The sequence below is a fragment of the Dicentrarchus labrax genome, unplaced genomic scaffold (assembly GCF_905237075.1).
Source record: "Dicentrarchus labrax unplaced genomic scaffold, dlabrax2021, whole genome shotgun sequence".
NCBI classification, from domain to species: Eukaryota; Metazoa; Chordata; class Actinopteri; family Moronidae; genus Dicentrarchus; species Dicentrarchus labrax.
Genome location: NW_026136704.1, coordinates 15059219 through 15078527, shown reverse-complemented (window position 1 = coordinate 15078527; position 19309 = coordinate 15059219). Strand labels below are relative to the sequence as shown.

At 44.4% G+C, this 19309-nt stretch overlaps 1 protein-coding gene across 1 annotated transcript in view; it reads right to left on the bottom strand.

Moving 5' to 3' along the window:
* Positions 1 to 19072, bottom strand: part of mecom (MDS1 and EVI1 complex locus) — a 132423-nt gene extending 113351 nt beyond the window's left edge. The window contains exon 1 of the mRNA XM_051396836.1: positions 18585 to 19072. Within this exon, the coding sequence (XP_051252796.1) occupies positions 18585 to 18621 (37 nt within the window). The 5' untranslated portion in view covers positions 18622 to 19072. The remainder of the gene's footprint in view (positions 1 to 18584) is intronic.
* Positions 19073 to 19309: the final 237 nt, after the last annotated feature.

Genomic DNA, 19309 nt, shown 5'->3' with positions numbered 1-19309 from the left:
CATGCCACAGTAGTGGCAGGGATCATGGCAGATGTTCCATAATTCAACAAGTGCAGCATGGTGGTAATACTTGCAAAGCTAAGGGTTCATTGAGCACAATTAGCTAAAAGAAGAAGGGCCGTAGGGTAAAGTGCTTTGAAAAAACAGAAGGCTCCTATTTATGTTGTTGAACACAATGTAAGACGAGACGTCATGCAAAAAACACAGATTTTCTTTCTTAAAAATAAACAAGTTACTTTATCGTATAGTGGGGTTTGTACATATATTGCACACATAAAAAAATGTATATAACATTTATGATGCTGACCAAGAACATATAGTTTTTCTTATACAAGCTATGATAATGTAAGCACAGACGCGCGCACACACACACACACACACACACACACACACACAGAGGCCTCAGGGCTTAGCTAACCCTCCCAGGCTGGCCGGCCCTCAGCCCTGAATGCAAGCAGCACTTAAACTTTCCCCTTTTCAAACAGCGGAGCACAAAGAGGGGACCACATCAGTGGCCTGCTGATCATCCCCACAGACGGCTGAGCGCGGACAAGAGGCAGGTCCCTGGGCGAGTCCCCACATAATGTCCCCATGTCCCCCCATCCCGCTAGCACTGGGTTCAGGCCCGTATACGGCTCTCCCTCTCATGTGAGACTAGATAAATGACAATTCTTTCGAGAAAGGCAGTTAGAAGGAGTGGGAGCGAGGGGTGGGGTAGCGTAGGGGGGCCTGGTGCTGCAGCTGTCCCACTGGCCACGTCCACCCCCTGAATCCCTTAACCGCCCACCACCGCCATCACACCCCCCCCAGCAGCAGGTTTCTCCCTACAGAGGAAAAAAAAAAAAACACGCTTCATTACGTCCTCTCTCCTCAGAGCAGCTAGGGGCCTTTCAGTGCAGATAAGCCTCTTAGACATGAAGTAGCGCTCAGAGCAGCGTTTGAGTGACAGCAGGAAGGTTTAGCCATTCAGTGGACAATGCTCACATTCTCTGGCTTTAATCTAGGAGGCGGACAATGATCTGTTTTTTAAGGCCTCATCTCCTCTGCTTTTCCCACAGCAGTAGGTGACTGGCACAAGGAAGAGAAAAAGAGACAGAGCGGGCCGAGGGCCGGCCAAGAGAGCACGCTGCTATCTCCCAAGGCCTCATGTTTCCTTGACAGTCCAGACTGAGATGGGACGAGAGGGAGTGAAGTGGGTGGGTGGGTGGGTGGGGGGGGGTGTAAAGTTGACGGAAGGCAAAGTGCATCAATCAAACACATACACACACATGCATGGGCACAAACAATCGGTCGGTGATGGTTGAGTGCGTTTGTGTGACAGACAGGCAGGTGAGGGGCCTGGTGGTGACGTGGCTTAGTGTAGAGCTTTGTCATTCTTATCTGCTCTGACCACTGACATCCATCCCTCCTCAGCCATTGTGTGTGTTTCTATGATGTATTTATACAAACGCTAATGCACTGGCAACTGGGGGGAAAAATAAGCTAGACAGTGTGAAAAGATATCCAAACAAAATCATTTGTTTTGATTTCATGATACAATGTAACCTCTGCCGCCTTCTGGCCCCGAGTGTGCTTTGATGACAAAGCATCATAGAACCGATGTCAACCTTTTATGAAATTGAGAAGACCTGATTCTGTGAATACCAGGATAATTAAATGACTCTTTTGATACGTTTAGTGTGATGCATGCCAGCTGCCAAAGAGTTAATGTTTTTGTCACAGGCTTTAGGAATAGACCAACACCAATATGTCAGCTTTGCTTGTGAAAAAACCTCAAAACTAAATTAACTGAAAGTCTTGCAGATAATGTAGATAGCCATTGTGGTTGTCACACTATATATCTAATATTTCTACGTATCATACTAGAAAAAGATCATTTAGGAATACAGTATGCATTTTCTGAAAGGGCACTAACATTATTATCCATGAAGTGTCTGCATTTATTTACCTGATGGAGAAGAAGACCTATCCAAGGATGTGAATGACTAAGTACATTTTCAGGGCCAACATGAACAAATAATACAAGTAGGTACTACACGGTGTCAATTTGCGAAAGAGCTAGGTGGATTATTTTAGAATCACCTCACACTTCAGGCTGGTTTGTTTTGCTCTGTAGAGAGTATAAACATCCACACCTCATCTACAATAAACAGACACTGTGTACGACTGAGAGAGAGAGAGAGAGAAGCTAAGCTGAAGACAGACATCTGTGTGTGTGTGTGTGTGTGTGTGTGTGGGAGAACAGCAGGCCAACATACGGAAACATGTCCTTCAAGAGACATGGCTGTAAAACCCCTTCAGTGTTTGACTGAAGTGTCAATCACGGAGCTACTTATTACTCTAATTGGATTATTACTACAGTTTAGCCCTCTGTATGCCTCTCTGTTTCTAAACATGGCAGTGCCAGTAACTCTAGCTGGTAACTGTGTGAAGGAGAAAGTCTTAGTAAAAGTGTATGAGCTGCTGAAATAGCACTTGGATGCTTTTTAGTGTATATAAAACATAAACCCATGCTATATACATTTTGTAACCGGTCACTTTTTAAACGATTTAATTGTCTAAAAAATGTAAATCATAAGTGCCTCATTTTCTTTAAATGTGTATTTATCTAAGTATGGTAAGCGTACTAAATATAATAATAAAAAGCTTTATTAACGTAATATGAACCAGTATTTAAGTGACAAAAGAAGGAAGCTGCTAGCTGCTGCGTGTTGAGATGGAGAGTGGCAGCAGGCACATAAAACAGCCCAGAGACATGGGTGAACTCTGGCCTTCTCTAAACACCTCCATATTTGCCTGTAAACCCCTCAATTCTGACATCCTAATATATTCTGTCTTTGTCTTTTATGCACATGTGTCTGGTGCTCAATGAAATCGTACAGAGGAATGCATAAAACAGCCCAGTGTGGATTTGACAACCGTGCATTTTTAAGGATTACAAAGTGGGGTTTTGAGTTGATGTTACAGGACGTCAGGGTTAAGGACCTCAAGTCAGAATTCAGGTGAGAATATTGCTAAAAATTCAGCAGTTAGACTGTACGAACAGGCTCGTACCTACGCACGCGCACAAACACAAATCCTCAACAGCCACCTGGCATGTCCTCGGCACCTCACCCTTACTCGCCTCCCCTCTCTTTACAACTTTACTCCCATTAATCTCACACACCTCATCACAGTCCCAGCACCTCGACCCCAAAGATCTCATATCCTCCACACACCTTTACCTCCTTTCTGGGCTCAGCCACGGCTCTGAAATCCCACAACTAATAACTCCCTTGCATGTTCTGTACCACTGGGCTTGTTAACAATTCCACCTGCCACTAACTATGGCACTTCTTGTAATCAAAATTCCTTTTTTCTTAGACCTTTGTTGTCTTCTTTCTTTTTTCTGTTTTCTTATTACATGCACTTATATATTCTCTTTTAATCCAAGATGTGCTAAGACATCTGGTGTGTGACTGTACATCATAAACACTAACAATCAGATCGAAGGAGAGGTTATAGACATAAAATTCATGTTAACACACATACAAGAAACAGCAACCGCCATTCAGGAATTGGCAGATCAGATCAGATATTTGGGATAAGCAGATCTGCTTTGTGCCACAAATGCAAGTGTATATATAGATAGAAAAGAAGGAAAAGTTAAAGAGGGAAAGAAAGACACAGTCAAGCAGTGAGATAGACCTATCAGAAGACAGACAGACAGAGAGACAGACTGGGCAATTAGACAAACATACAGAGACAGATCGTTCCATTACACAGAGAGACTGACATGGCGGCAATTGAGACAATGGGCCCCTTCACTATACTACTAAGTGTTTATGTCCCATGTCAGTCTGCATCAGCAGTGTCCCCCTGACTACTCCCAGCTGACGCCCCCTACACACTCTGACACTCACACACACACGCACGCACGCACACACACACACACACACACACACACACACACACACACACACACACACACACACACACACACACACACACCTCCCTGACCTCCAGAACTGAACTTGAACATGCACACACACTCCTGCTTTGCTTTCTGTCACATGTCAGTGTATCATGTCCCATTGAGGCTCACAGTCTCAACACTGTATGTGTGTGTGTGTGTGTGTGTGTGTGTGTGTGTGTGTGTTTGAGTGGGAGAAAGAAAGAGCGTATGTGTGTGTGTGTGTGTGTGTGTGTGTGTGTGTGTGAGTGAGCAGAAGAGGATGAATGAATGAATGGGCTTCTGTTGGACTGCTCCTAATGACTTTATTTAGAGATGTTGTGTTTAACGTCAGGAAACACCAGTCATGTACACGGCAGCATCTGTGGTGAGGGCAGAGTGAGACTTCATCCTCAGAGCTCAATTCAACTCCCCCAAAACCCCTCGAACTAACCACAATTTCCCATCTTCTGACTGGGCTATATTGATCTGGTTTACAGGTATGGAGCGGAATAAACCACGCACAGATACGGAGATGAAGAAGAGGTCTTTCTGTCTTGCTCTTCAGTGTTTCTCCCTCGCAATCACTCACGCTCTTCTCTTATTTCCTCCTAAAAATCCCATCAGTCTTCTTCATTATCTAGCCTTTTCTATACCCCTTGTTCCCCCTGCTTCCTGTTCTCATTTCCCACCCCCAGCTTTTTGATACCAGTGCATAAAACACACCAAAAGTTTTCACTGGAGCTGGGTAATGAGGCAGACCTTTGACCTTGCCTTGATGACTTCCATACCTGTGCATGTGCAAGAATACGTGTGGCTGTGTCTATGTGTGTGTGTGTGTCTGCAGCTGGTGGCTGACAGCGACATGACTAATGAGGGTTCGGGACAGAAATAATAGGTGGGAATTATAACACAAAAAGGGTACAAGCGCAAAGGAAAAGGAAGAACAAATGACAGAGCAATGGACAGGAGGGAAGGAAGACAAAGAAAGAAAACATGGGAGGAAAGAAAGACTGAGATTTAGAGGAGGGCTTAAATAATTAGAGAACTATGGCCCAGGCAACAAAGGGGCAACAAAGACATGAAGTTTGTGATTTTCACACATGCGTCAACAAATCAAGAAAAAGTTTGATTGAGGACGAGAGTTTTACACTGACATAGCTTCTGTATGAACGATAAAGGGTTCACTATTGACTAACTAAACTGTTAATTAAAGTCAATGTAATACACCTATAGTTATTGTAACCCTGCAATAGGGGACACTGGTGGAAATTTCTCTGTTTTACAGACGCTTGAACGTCATTGAATATTGTTGTATTAACTATTGATTGAACAGAATGACATGGACAAAATGAAATCCCTTCATGTGTTCATCTCCAGTGTAAAAAAAGCATTGCAGCTAAGTCTTTTAATAAAAGCAACAACCCCGTTAAATTATACTCGGCCTTGTATGCATGATATGGTTCAACAATGACGTACAAAATTGTAGATGCAGTTCAAGAGGAAGGTTTTTGAATGTCAAACATGGTTTAAATGTGGATTCTTGAGAGAGAATACATGACTGCATAACTTTGTAAAGTAGTACAAATTAAGTACGGATGAACATCTGTGTATAATATTTCTCTGAGATTTGTGGTCCAAATGACAAATATTCTCAGTGAAAAAAGGAATCATAGATAACTTTCTCAAATGAAAAGGCTTAGAAAAGAAAATCTAATCGAAGACATTCGATCCTGCAGCGGAAACCAGACTTTGCGGAGTAGCACGACCTGGACAGCACATTTGGGTGTCTGGCAACACCAGCCTACAACTGTCACACTTAGGGTCAAAGGTCATCATGTGTAGACAGAGCAGAACTTCCTAATTATACATGATAAATGTAATCACACACAGGAAGCATTTCTCTCCACAATTTACTGGCTTAACCTTGTCAGATGTGCCAAGCAGGCGAGGAAATTGGAGGTAAAAAGGTGTTTAGTACCATATCTGAGACATTAGTGTATTAGTTAGGCTTTACAGCATGTACATACAAGTGCAGACAAGAGTTGATAATAATTCCATGGTAACCAATACTTGAGTTTTTTTGTATGGGGATTGTGCGGTTGATAGAGGACCAGAGAAACCAGAGGAAACTTTTCCATCAGACTATGTGTTGTGATAATGATGCTATCTGGCTAAGACAGATCTCTTCAGTGAACCCTGCTGGATCAGATCAGTGCCCATAATGGCTTACTGCAGCCAGAGGGTCTCAACCCACTGACACAAAATATGGCGCCGAGACAGAAACAAGACAGATGGACATATAGACAGATAGACATTCAGACAGACATCCTGTCTCGAACCTCAAATAGATACAACAATTAAGTCAGGTCTGGTCATTTTCATTTCACTGACCTTCGCCCCGCACCTCCTACACATGTAAGGAGACAAATTACTGCTGCAGTTGGGTTTGACCAACAACTCCAATGCAGGAGAACATGCGGTGTGAAGGCTGGGACAGGGAACATAAATCATACCTGTATTTGATCTGTGGGGCTCTGGGCTGGCTGATGGTGTGACAGCTAGCATGCACCCTATGTCTCTGAACCCTTAAGGGGCTGAAATGGGTCACTTGTTTTGCGGGCCCAGCCGGATATTCAGCAGTGTGTAAATCTGGGGACAACTGTGGTGAATTTTGCCTTTAATGTGAGTTTGTCACAGCTGTGTGGTCACAATCTGAAATTGTAACTATATCATTTCTCATATCATATTCATTTTCTCAGTTTTGCTTGCATGGCATTGTTTTTCTATTGTTATCGGTGCTACAGACCTAGCATCTCTGGTGCAAGCTGTCAGATGAAAGCATAGCAAGAACCAGAATCCAGCTGGTCCCGAGGATCAATCGACTGCTCTTAACAGTCTTTTACCTCAGCCATATTTTCCTGTTTTCATCGGTATCCGTGTTACCAATGATTACGCCTGATTGCTATAGTGTTATACAGTGCGTTCCATGTCAATGGTATCCAATGTATATGTAATTGGCTGTGCAGCAGTACCACTTTACAAGTCGCATGCACTGTGCACACATACAACAATGCTTATTCCACAAAAACATTACCAAAATTATACAGCATCATTCTCTGGTGTCCCAAGGGAGATTACTATGTTACATCAGGAAGTGCCCTTCAAAGTTTCCACCATTGTAATTGTATGGTTTAGAACCAGACTTTGTTTTCTGCCTTTCAGAGCCAGTTTTAAAACCCCAGAGGTGGCTAGTCTCCAAGCTAAGCGAAATCAGAATTGAATTAACACCCAAAGAGCATTTCATCAGAGCCAGCAGGGCCCCGTGGTCCAGGACACCTGTAATAGAGTTTTCCCTCTCACAGACGCAAAAACATTGTAACTCCCATCGTACAGAAGGTTTACCTGCTCCAGCCTGCATGCAACTACGCTGCTGCAACTGATCAAATCAGGCCAAACAAATTGCATTTGTTGAGAGAAGGATCAAATGCTAGCGCCCACAAAAAAACATATTAGCAGCCTGATCTACACAGAATACCCTTGGCATAGTGGTAGTATTGGATTAACAAAGTAACATAGAAAAAGAGAAGAGGATGTGTAGAAATGCAAACTGACTCCTTTCCTCTGCTTTCCCTTGGTGCTCTGCTCCTCTGCGCACTGAGGAATTACCGCGATTGTATGCAAGTGAGGAAATAGATGGGGGGAAAACACTTACATGCAAAGAGCTGTATTGGATTACTGTGAATTCAACTGAAGCGTTGCTGCATGCCAATCTCAACATTGAAGTACATGGTAGGTTAGGATGAATAGATACAATTAATCGTCTAAACTACCACACCCTTGGACAACAGAGAATTTCTGAAGCCTTTCTCAAGTTCATCTAAATATAATTGTAGAACAAATCAACACTTATGTCCATTATTCTCACTATGGAATACGTGAAGACTATCACATTCAAACATTTGGTAATGGGAAAAGGAGATATTTTCCCTGTTTGTTATTAAAATAAACAGAGATGTCTGAGATGAACTGGTGTGTGAAACTCAGGGGAGAGAGAGAGAGAGAGAGAGAGAGAGAGAGAGAGAGAGAGTATGGGAGAGAGAGAAAGAGAGAGACTACAGGGGCCTGACTGTCTGACAGACAGGCAGGCAGATGGACAGGAACTTGGCATTAGGGAATATGATTCTGCCAGAGAGTGATCCATAAAGACTGGAGGAGGTCGAAGGGCACACTCTCTATAATGACTCATCATCACTCAGTGGTGTCCACGCTGGGATGGCCTGTGCATGTGTGTGTGTGTGTGTGTGTGTCTGGGAGAGAGGGCCAGCGGATCTGCTGAGAGATAGTGGAGGAAAAACGACCAGTTCTGCTATTCTAGGCCTCTGGGGAGAAAAGAGAGATCTGACTGTTGTTTTATCAGAGCCCTGGCCAAATAATGTCACCCACAACATCAATTAATCCCCTCGTCAAAATAAAAAAAAAAATGTAAAAAGCTTGAGGAAAAACACGGGTGAGAAGGTGAAAATGACATTCACTGGGTTATGAAATATGATAAATGTCGTAACGCGTATGGAATTCCTTCAGTTAGAGGGAGACTGTGTTTGACTTCTCGGGGCTGGGTAAACACCACTGGACAGACCTCACCATGGCAGCTGTTCCCGTGGTAACGTGGTGGGCAGTGGAGGCGGGGCCACGGGGGAGTTGTGGCGTTTTTCATGAACTGATTTTTTTTTTATTCACAGCCAGTCATTACTTTTACTACGGCGCAGCCCGAACTGACCACTAAAAGGCCGGCGCAGTCTGCCAACACCTTGTATATGGAATTCATAAAACAATAGCTCACACTAAATTCCCCTGCTGCATTCTCAATCAAGCTGCTATGGCAATGACTGTTTCTGTGTGCATTTATGTGCATGCACGTGCGAGGGGGCCATATTTTTAGTTGTGCAGCATCAGATGAATATCTCCATTTCTTGGCAGCTGACAGCCTGTTTGTCATCCACTCCACAACCACGAACTGACCTTCAGCAGCATAACTACCTTTATCCTGCCGTACCTCTCCTCTCCCCTCCCTTCATCCCTAAGTCTCCATTGCCTCTCTCACCCTTTATCTTTCACAACCCTACCTCCCTCGACTTCTCCCTCACTTTTTTGCACTCTCCCCCTCTACAGCCTTTGTCATTGATCGCTGATGCGATTGGCTGCCTCCATGCTCAGTAATGACCTGCCCTGGTAACCAGCCGGCTGCTCCGCTCGGCCCCTCGTAGATTGAACTGTCAGATGGCAGCGATTAATGGCTGGGCAGAGAGACACAGACTCACACCTGCAATGTCCCACCCTGCACTGCCCTGCCAATGCGCTGTCCCATCCCGGCTCAGCCTACACAGACACAGTGTCCATGTGTGTGTGCGAGTGTGTTGTGTCCAAATTTCTTGTAAGGATGGATAAATATTCAAACACGTGTGGCTGCATGTGTTTATGGGTGCATATAAATCTTATGCTTTCATACATGTATTACAGCCCCTGCGGGTATGCGTGCATTCCGCCCTGCTGCAGTGGCTGATGGGAAAGTGTGATGAGAGGGTGTGTCAGAGGGGCTAAAAGAACAGGGAAAAGGTCAGTCAATACAAATAATGATGAAAACGTAGAAAGCAAATTTGAATCTTAAACAAAAGACTGTCAAGAAATGAATGCTGATAAAAATGTATATCACTAATACATACAGGACACACAATTCAATTTTAGGGCCATGAAAAGTAGAAAAAGTTGCCAATTCTGCCAAATCAGAAAATAACTGAACCAACCACAGTTTGCTCCACTACTTAAATGACAGCATGTAATCATTATTTGTCTGCAGTGCTATACTTTGTTGCCCCCTGCTCTTCTTTATTACTATATTAGTTATGATTGCACCCGTAATCATTCACTTATTCTACTGTTCACACTTGACTCACTCCGCGCAAGAGAATAAGAATAAACGCCTAAAATGCTAACATATGTTATTTCCTCGAACAGAGATGAGTGGGGTGTTTGGTCTAGTCTCGCTCTGTCTGTCTGTTGAGCCGAGCGCTGCAGGCCCACGCGGCTGTCCCGTGTTGTACTTGGCTGGTCGTCTGCTAACTGTCAGCGCGGTATCTCCTTACACTGATGAATGGGAAGTTTCCAGACCTTTCCCAAAGCTTTCATTCCCTTGTTCCAACGCTTCATCCAGAGGAATGGCCGAGAAAACAAGGGCTCCTCCGCCTGCCCACCAGCCTCCCTCGTGGGGAGCGCCAACGCAGAGACGGGCACGGAGGCTAAATTTAAAATGCTCCCTTCAAAGGGGGAGAAGAGGGATGGAGCGAGGGAAGGAGAAAGGGAGGGAGGTAAAGAGTGAAAGAGATGCAGACAAAACACAGCAGAAGAAAGACAAATGAGAAACACGAGAAATGTGGCGGGATAGAAAGAGAAAGAAACTGAAGGAGAAAAAAAAAAAGAAGAGAGACAGAAGATGGAAGGAGCATAATCCTCTGAACAGTGAACATGTGAATATCAGGCCAGTAGGGGTTTGGCGTGGTGTGTGAAACGGAGATAAAATCGATTAGCTTGTCCACTGACCCAGTGAGCAGCGGGGCCCCCCGTTGCCCCAGTCCTGCCACAGCCCTGACAGAGACGTCCAGGCCCGAGGCCCCTAGGGGTCCCTTCTGGACACTGAGGTGAACAAAGTGGTGCCCTCCTGTCAAACTAAAGCCCTCGAGCACCAGCAAAACAACAAACCATGCTGCAACGCTTCACTGCTCTCTGATTCCACAGGAGACAGAAAAGATGAAGTGTGGGCTGCTGAAAGAGGACACTGTGTGCAAGAGCTGGTGCTCAAAGTACATAACTACGGTACTTATTTAAGAGGAAATATGGTCAGTTAATTAAGAATTCTAGCCAACTTAAATCAACTCAGTTTATGGAGAAAAAAAACTACTTCAGTCATTTCTGTTTAACTATTTTATTTAAAGTGTTTTTAAGTTCCTTTTGTCTCATAAAAGAATGACTTACAACAGTTTAAGTTACCAGTAAGTAGAAATTGCTGTTAGTAGCTATCAAGGTGTTACAAAATGCTTCACAAGGCAGTAAAAACACGAGTTTGATTCCCAACTTATATGCTAACTATCAGTTTTTACCTACTTTGATACTGTTGCCTTTTAAAACTCTTGCAGAAACTGACACCCTCCTCTAATTTGTGGAGGAATGTCTGCTTATTCTAGCATAGGAAAGCCTATCTTAAAACCAGCTCCGCCACTCACCACTTCCTGTCATCCTAATAAAAACACAACAGTTAAAATTTTTAGAGATGCCACCAGTATGTTATTGATATAATAATTCCAGAAATGGTCAGGTACTTCTTAGAAACTTCTAAAAGCACTGGCCTGACAAAACTTCCACCTGTTGACAGGCCCTGAAAGCTCTCCCTATCGTTTTATCGCCTTGTTTTCCTCACATGATTTCCTCAGTCAGATCACTGGGTGAGGAGCACCTCTTTGATTCCTGGCTCATTGTAGTGTATCTGACCCTGGAGGTCACAGAGTGGAAAGAAGTGGATGTGTCACCACTAAGCTCTTCTCCGTGTTAGAATAATATTTCTATGGTGCATTTAGGATGCTAACGCTAATCAAAACAGGACATCCTGAGGAGGGCCGTGCTCTCTCTTCCCTGGCCCCGCTCACCGGCCGCTTTATGTTTTTGTGTTCGTGGAGGAGCGACAATCCCAGGAAGCCACAAGAAGGGTTCATCAAAGCTCCGAGCAGGGGGCCCCGGCTGCAGGATCGCTGGAATGCGGCGTGGAAAGGAATCTCTACTGTCCTATTGTTCCCTTGTTTCCTCGGTCTCATCACACGCCGGCACATCCAGTTCACTTACAGGTAAGCAGCGCTAATCAGCCTTGCATTCCTTTCCGCGGCCGCATTCTTTCCTCTGCCGCGACCCTGGCTGACCATCAACACTTGTGCGCACACACACAGAAGGTGCGCGGCTAATACAGACGCACACATACACAGAGGGGAAGTCATCAACACAGATCTTTGAGGACAGGGACATGGTGTTTCCTTTTCTCAGACATGGGATTGGGAGTGAACGGTGAGGTGAACACTGATGGTGCAGTGGAAACATGATCCACCTCCCAAAAACTGGGCTCGGAGAACTCACAGTGTGCTTCGGTCTGGGTCTCTAGCCGCCCAGAAAGATAGAACTAAGAAGTTTGGTTCTACTAGCATAAAACCTTTTTATTTGTGAGTCCTTGGTTTAAAGATGTTTCACAAAACAATAACCCCAAATAATAATTCCTTTTTGTGTCTCTTGCTGTAACAATCACTGTTTAATCACTGCAACAAAGGCAAGACAGCTGCTATCAGATCCAATCAGGTGAATGTGGTGCAGAGCAAACTTCATCAGGAAAGGCCCCAGCTTTGATCACATCTCCTACCCTCATTCTCTCCCGTCCTGCAGGGGCGAGAGGTCACAGCTTAATGAGCTTCAGTGTGGAGAGTGGTGGTCGGTGGGGGGGGGGGGCTTGTTGTGGCAGAGATGAAAGGTGTACAGGAATCACACACATATAGCACACAAACACATAAACGTATGTATGTCCTCTCATTTCAGCTACAGATGGGCACGACCTGATGCCCCGTTCCACCCGTTAATCAGAAGTGACTCTCCTCTCCTCCGGCCCTCCCACCCTCACTCCTTCCATCCCTCGGGCCAGCCTGCTCCACCCAGGGAGATCCCCGAGCAGTGCTGGAACACACTGTTATCACCACGTTCACAAAGCGATTGTTGGGTAATTCCTGTTTATAGCTATGTGCTCCCTCCAGTGTGTGAGAGCGAAAAAAAAAAAGCACTGTTCTCTCTGTCAGCCCTCGGTGGTTGTGATTAAAAAGAATGTCCACAAGCAAACACACGCCACTTTAGTAAACCTGCCAGAACAAAGATATTTACCATTAATTCAAAAGCAATTTGGTGAATGAGTTACAGGGTTATTATAATATGGGCAACTGGGATTAAATTGATAAATCCTTCTGTATCCACCTATTCAGGGTATCCGGGTGAGATATAAAAAAATAGGTAAAATGATCCCACTGCAGTCTGTAAACTGACATGCAAACATAACATCATGTCTGGAAGTCTAGAGTAAAGTGCAGCACACAAAGATTGGCAGCCAGAATAAAGTCATATCAAGCCTCCTGTTTAGCCTTCCTCCCCATAAAAGCACTCAACAATGTAGTAAAGTGACTTTGGGTAGTTAGCTGATGTGAGACATGAGGCCAGAGTGTCGGGCCCTGTTTCTACCACCTGCTTCAGGTAATTGATTGGAGTATAAAATGATTGAGTTTCTTTAATTAGCTAACAGACATCTCTTCTCAAAGCGCGCCAGGGAGTGCTAACTTCACACCGCCTCATTAATAGCCCGGGCAAACCGCACCATCAGCAATCTGTTGACATTATAACTCCTCAGACATCATAACGACACACAAATCAGTTTGATGTCTGGGTAAACTTTTCAACTCAGCAAAATGCCATTTATCTCAGACCAATTTGTGATGAGAAAATGGCGGCACGTCACACATTTGACGACTGCGCCGTATACTCTGCGGAGCGCCTTTGTTTTGTGCACTAAAACTCGCATGTACACACTCAGCACGTCCAAATAAGCACACACACACACACACACACACACACACACACACACTTTCTCCTCCCCTCTAAACACACACACACACACACACACACACACACACACACACACAACTCAATACACACACACACATTCTCACCTTCCCTCTAAATATACACACACACACACACACACACACACACCACACAAGTACAATCTATAAAAATATGCTTAGCTTGGGACTGGTCTGTTGATAATGACCTCAGCCTTGGCACCGTACTGGGCCAGACCAGACTGCCGACAGACTGGAGGCTTTTGTGTGGACTCCCTATCTCTAACTCCATGACCTTTAGGGGGGAGAAGAAAGCAGAAATGGCTTTTTTTTTTTTTTTTTTTTATTTAGAAGGGGTAAGGCTCGCTCATTGTTCTGTGTTGGTACGGTTTCCCTGTGGTAAACACACAGCGGTTCCCAGGCTTGACATGTTGCTGCACACCACCCTCCCACCCTCCCCTCCCTCCATCCATCCCTTGGTGTTCCCACACTGCCCTGTCTGGGTCGCTGCACTACACCACCCCACCACCCCCACCTCCCTCCAACAACAACATACAAACACTACTGCCTCACACATACGCACAGCACACGATGACAACAAAACTACACACTCTCACTATTTCACCTGCCACCGCCATTCAAAAACGCTTGTCTGTGTGCTTTAATGCATTATAAAATTCCTCACATACATGATGGACTGAGATGGAGGAGAGCGGGGATTGCAGATGGAAAAGAGGGTGTAATGACGGGAGAGTAGCCCCTGGGGCAGCCGGCCGCTGTGTCAGGGCCTGAGACGGGACCCATGACGGGGCCTGGGAGCTCCCTAGTTGCTTGGGACAGGGGCCATCCTTCAAGCAGGTGACAACATCGCATAAACAAACCACTAACCTCATCAGCTCTCTGTTTACAGCCCTGAGACCCGGTCCTGGACGACTCATTAACATCAGAGACCTTCCAAAAGAGCCATTTTCTGAGAGAGGGGTGGAGGGGTATAACCCTTCTCCCGTCGTAAGAGAGGAGGAAAGTGGACGACATGTCAGACAGATGGGGGCGTTGATAGATGAGAGGGCCTGGGTCACAGTCAACCTGCACCCCCGCCACCCCAAACCCACCGACACACACACACACACACACACACACACACACACACACACACACACTTCTGCCTCAAAACATATCTAATACACCCACAAAGGCTGCATGTGCGGGCATATATGACTGTGATACGCTTTACATCTGGTTTGACAAGCGTTCAGCAGCTTTCCTAACAAGCAGAAATGCTGCTGTTGGTTCATAAATGTGTGCGTTTTCCCAGTTTCACCTCTCCGCGGACTGATCACATAATTGTTACACATCCGTGACTGAAGTGGAAAACTGTCGCCTTTCTGAAGCGCCATGCACACATTTCAAGTTCAAGTGGGCATTTCACACACAAACTCTCCTCTAAAGCAAACACATCAAATCAAACAGGTCAGCAGCAAGTTACTGAATCTCACATTAAGACCTTGAAATAAATAACACAAAAGTGAGCTGGATAGGGTGTAAAAAAATATTTGTTTTTTCTTTTTTCCAATTCAAATATTTCTTGACTGAAGTGATCTTCCCTATTCTGGTTTAAGATGTGCCTATTACCACCGACTGGAGTGGTACTCCTTGAACTGATATGAATTCACTTGATTAAAAGAAAAAAAAGAAAAGAAAACACCATTAGATAAATTGGCTATATGGTTATTCATTTGCATTAGAAAACAAGTTCAAAGAAACGATTAACATAACCTTACGAAAACAGAGTGGAGTAACCTCTGCCGTGGGCCCCCAATGATTCTTGACCCAGTCCATTACTGAAGGAGATATGGGACATTTGTATACGGAGCTTTGGCACCAAGCGGAGCGCAGGCAAAGAGCACCGCTCCGGGACAACAAGGGCTGTTTAATGGGGTCTCTATTTCACTTTCCTCGCGCCGGCCCGCTCCCTCTCACCTTTTAAATGGGCCGATCTATTAACCGTTTTAATGAGCTCCGCCAGACAAACGCGAGATGCATGGCCCATTGCACAATGTGAGGAGGACGACGCGCTCCTCGGCTGCGGAGAGCGGAGGCGCTGACAGACTGCGAGACACCGAGGCGCGCTAGGCCTCCCTCTCTCTCTCTCTCTTTTTCTCTCCCTCTTTTTCTCTCTCTCTCGCTCTCTGTGTGTCGCGCGCACGGACAGCTTTCTCGCGTGCCCATCAGGGAAGTCAAAGTGTAAAATGTGCGTCTAATAAGCGACTTGAGGCACGTTTATGGAAACAGGCGCATCAGTGAGTGATGACTGACGGAATATTGTGGTAAATGTGAAAAATGATTATCGAATGCACAAGTGTGAGCCTTGGGACGCAAACTGGATTTCTATGCTCTATTGCCACTTGTTAGGCTTCCAAATAATTCTCATGGAACTTTTCCTTTCGGTATATATATTTTTTACACCGTGTTAAAAGACTAGAATTAGAGATTGTCTATAGTCGGTTCAGCTATAGGCCTACTATAGATCTGTACATCACAGTATCATTCTACATTACGCTAGATTAATCGTCGTTGTAATTATTACTAACAAATTATCAAAAACCTCTAAACACACCATAATCAAGGGCTTTTTATTGAGACTTAAATATTCTAAGTGGACCTCTAATTAGGCCTACACCGAGCTAGTTTTGGATCATCAAGCCCCCCTCCTCCATCTTTCTGTAACCCACAATTCACCACGGGGTGCGGCCTGCTGCACGCCTTGGCTATACTTAGTTGGGAAGCAAAAGCGAGTTTTTGTGGCGCACCGCATTACATCTGGACGTGCGGACTAATCAGTCAACCTCCATCAATCACTCTTACGTTTACCACCTCTCCATCACCTCCTCTATTACATCCACCCCCTTTTCTTTTTCTTTTTTATCACACGGCTGTTCTGCGAGGAGGCCCCGTACATGCCCGTTTTAACACGACTTCTCCGGACAGACGGGGAGGCACACACTGAACGCATTTACCAGCAGAGCTCTTATGAGGGGTCTGGGAATTTAAATATTCACTGTTGACACTGTGCAGACCTGGCTGGGGGCCAGATCGGACCCGCTCCTCCAGGGACAGAGAAACATTTCCCCCCCCATTCTGACTTAAGACGTAGATTTCGTCTTCCATCTCGAGAATAATAATCGTTAAATACGCGAGGAATTATCCCTCTTATATTCTCAGGATGGCTTTAATGGTCTGCGAGTATGTTGGGAGTTGATGCAGTTGTTGCGTGTTCCCCTTTGTGCGCCTTTCTATAGCAGTTAAAAACTTTGTTCGAGAACAAAGTTGTGTCTCACAGTCGAGAGAGAGAGAGAGAGAGAGAGAGAGAGAGGTGGAAGGCCGCTGCGAGGAAAATCAAGTGTTTTTTTTCCTGTTGTTGATGATGACTGTGTGTGTCTGTGTGTGTGCGCACCCATTTTCTTATACCTGTCACAGTACTTTCTAAACATGCATTAGAATCACAATAAAGCAGTTATATACATTAATACTTGCTAACTTTAATAAGTTGTATTAAGCTATATTTTACTTATGGGACGAAAACTAATTATTCAGTGCCTTGCTTCTAACTGATCACACGTAACAACTTATCCAGAACCCTATTCTTAGACTTATGTGTTATGGCTTTATTTATTTTATTTAGCTATATTTGTATGCAAAGTCACAGGTAGTCCATATGCAAAACAGAGTGTAAACCACTGAACTGACAGAATATCATAACGTCCCTTATATCCAATTTCTGCAAGCCCTAAAATACTGCAGGCCTTGGCCATATACACTGCCCGCCCCCCCAATTTCATCCTAAAACATCTGCAATACAATTCTATATTAATGGCGTGCGTTTTACAGTTAGAATCTCAACAAATAAAAGAGTCAACACTCAAATGAAAGTCAGCAACACAGCACAGGAATGTACGTAAATCACCAAGGAAACAGCTTTAGGAAAAAAAATATATAATTCTTAATATAATTTATTGTAGCAAATCAATGCATGAATAGCCATATCAATCATCTCCTGCATAAATTCTTATAGTTGATTGCGCCCAAGTAATTAAATCGATTTAATGACAAGAGTGTTTCGATATTACACTTAATTTAATCAAACTCATGGATTATTTTAAGTTATTATTTGATCCTAAATGAATGTTGCTAACAAAGTATGAAGCCTGCCTCCTGCAATAATCAAATTACACCGAGACGTAAAGTCTACAAAGCTGTAACACTCGTGCATCAAAAGAATTAAAACATCAAAGTCTGAATTAGTTTTTTGTTTTTTTTTTTTTTTTTAGAGTGGCATATACTTTAACAATCAACACACATTACGCATTAATAAGAGCTCGGAATGAACTGCATCATGACTCGCATACACAAACAAGAGTCACAAACACAACAAGGTGCCCTTCCCTGAAACATTTACCATGTCTGTCTAAATCCTCGTTTTTCTCCTCATTCTTTCCTCCATCTCCATCAACCTGCCTTTTTTTCCCCCAAAGTTGCTCCCCGCAAAACTGAAGTGACCAGCAGCCCCGCAGCAGCAGTGTGCAGCGATTGCATTGCGACTGCCGCTGCACGGGACATGGGATTTTTCACCCTACAATGCGCTACAGCACACTACAGCGCCCACTACATGCAACGAGCGATTCCAATGCTGGAGCGGACGCCCTGCACAAAGTTCCTCCATCGCTCCCTAAACTTTAAAGTTTACACTCTTCTAGTGACAGCGTTTCATTTTCTGCTCTCTTCGCGACCATATCACCATTTTGTCACTCTTCTCTGGTGAAAGTGAGGATTATGGATTTCTGGTGGAAATGAAATCGGTACACAAACTATTAATAAACGCAGTGATAACAGCGACAGTCTATAGGTATATAAGATGGCATGTTTCAAAAGGAAAAAAAAAAAAAAGAAAGGGATGTTGCACCTACTCGTGGCCAGTTTCCGTGCCCTGCCTTTGGACCTCATGGTGCCAGTCTCTCGGCGTGGGTTTGTTTGGATTTTTTCTTGGATCTTTTTTCCTCCTTTTTGTTTTTTCTCTGTCCTTTTTCTCTGGGTTTCTCAATCCAAACGCGCTATCTCTCCAGCATTGTCAGTCTGGACACCTTCGCACATGCGCACAGCCCCGAAATCTGCCGGCAGCAAGTGCCAGAAAAAGTTTGGGACGATTTATCACTTTTGATATTAACCTGATCTGGTTCAAGATGTGTGAATCGTGGACATCTCCTTTCGTGTCAGAGTTTCAAACGATCACTGAGTGAGAAAGCGGGGGCACGCTGCAAAAAATGTCCGAGCTTGTTGTAGCTTCACATTCAGTCCTGGTGTTTGTTTAACACGTGAGGAAACTTTGGATTTGAGATGCGCTGGCTGCAGTCTGACTTGTTTCAGCACTTATCTCGAAACAAGAGACTCTTATCTTGAAATAATGCGGGAAAAGGCAACCATATTAGTCAGATTGTGTAAAAAAAGAAAAATACTAAAAACAATCTCGTCTAACAAGTTAAACGCAAGTTAATCTAGCAGAAGCAATAGCCTATGTATATGTAACTGTTTCTACCGAGAGAAAGAAAAAGGTTTCTGAGACTGAGCCCTAAATGAAAGGCTCCATTTAGTGGATATTTTTTGCAGTGCAGTCAGCACCCCGGATCTACGGAGT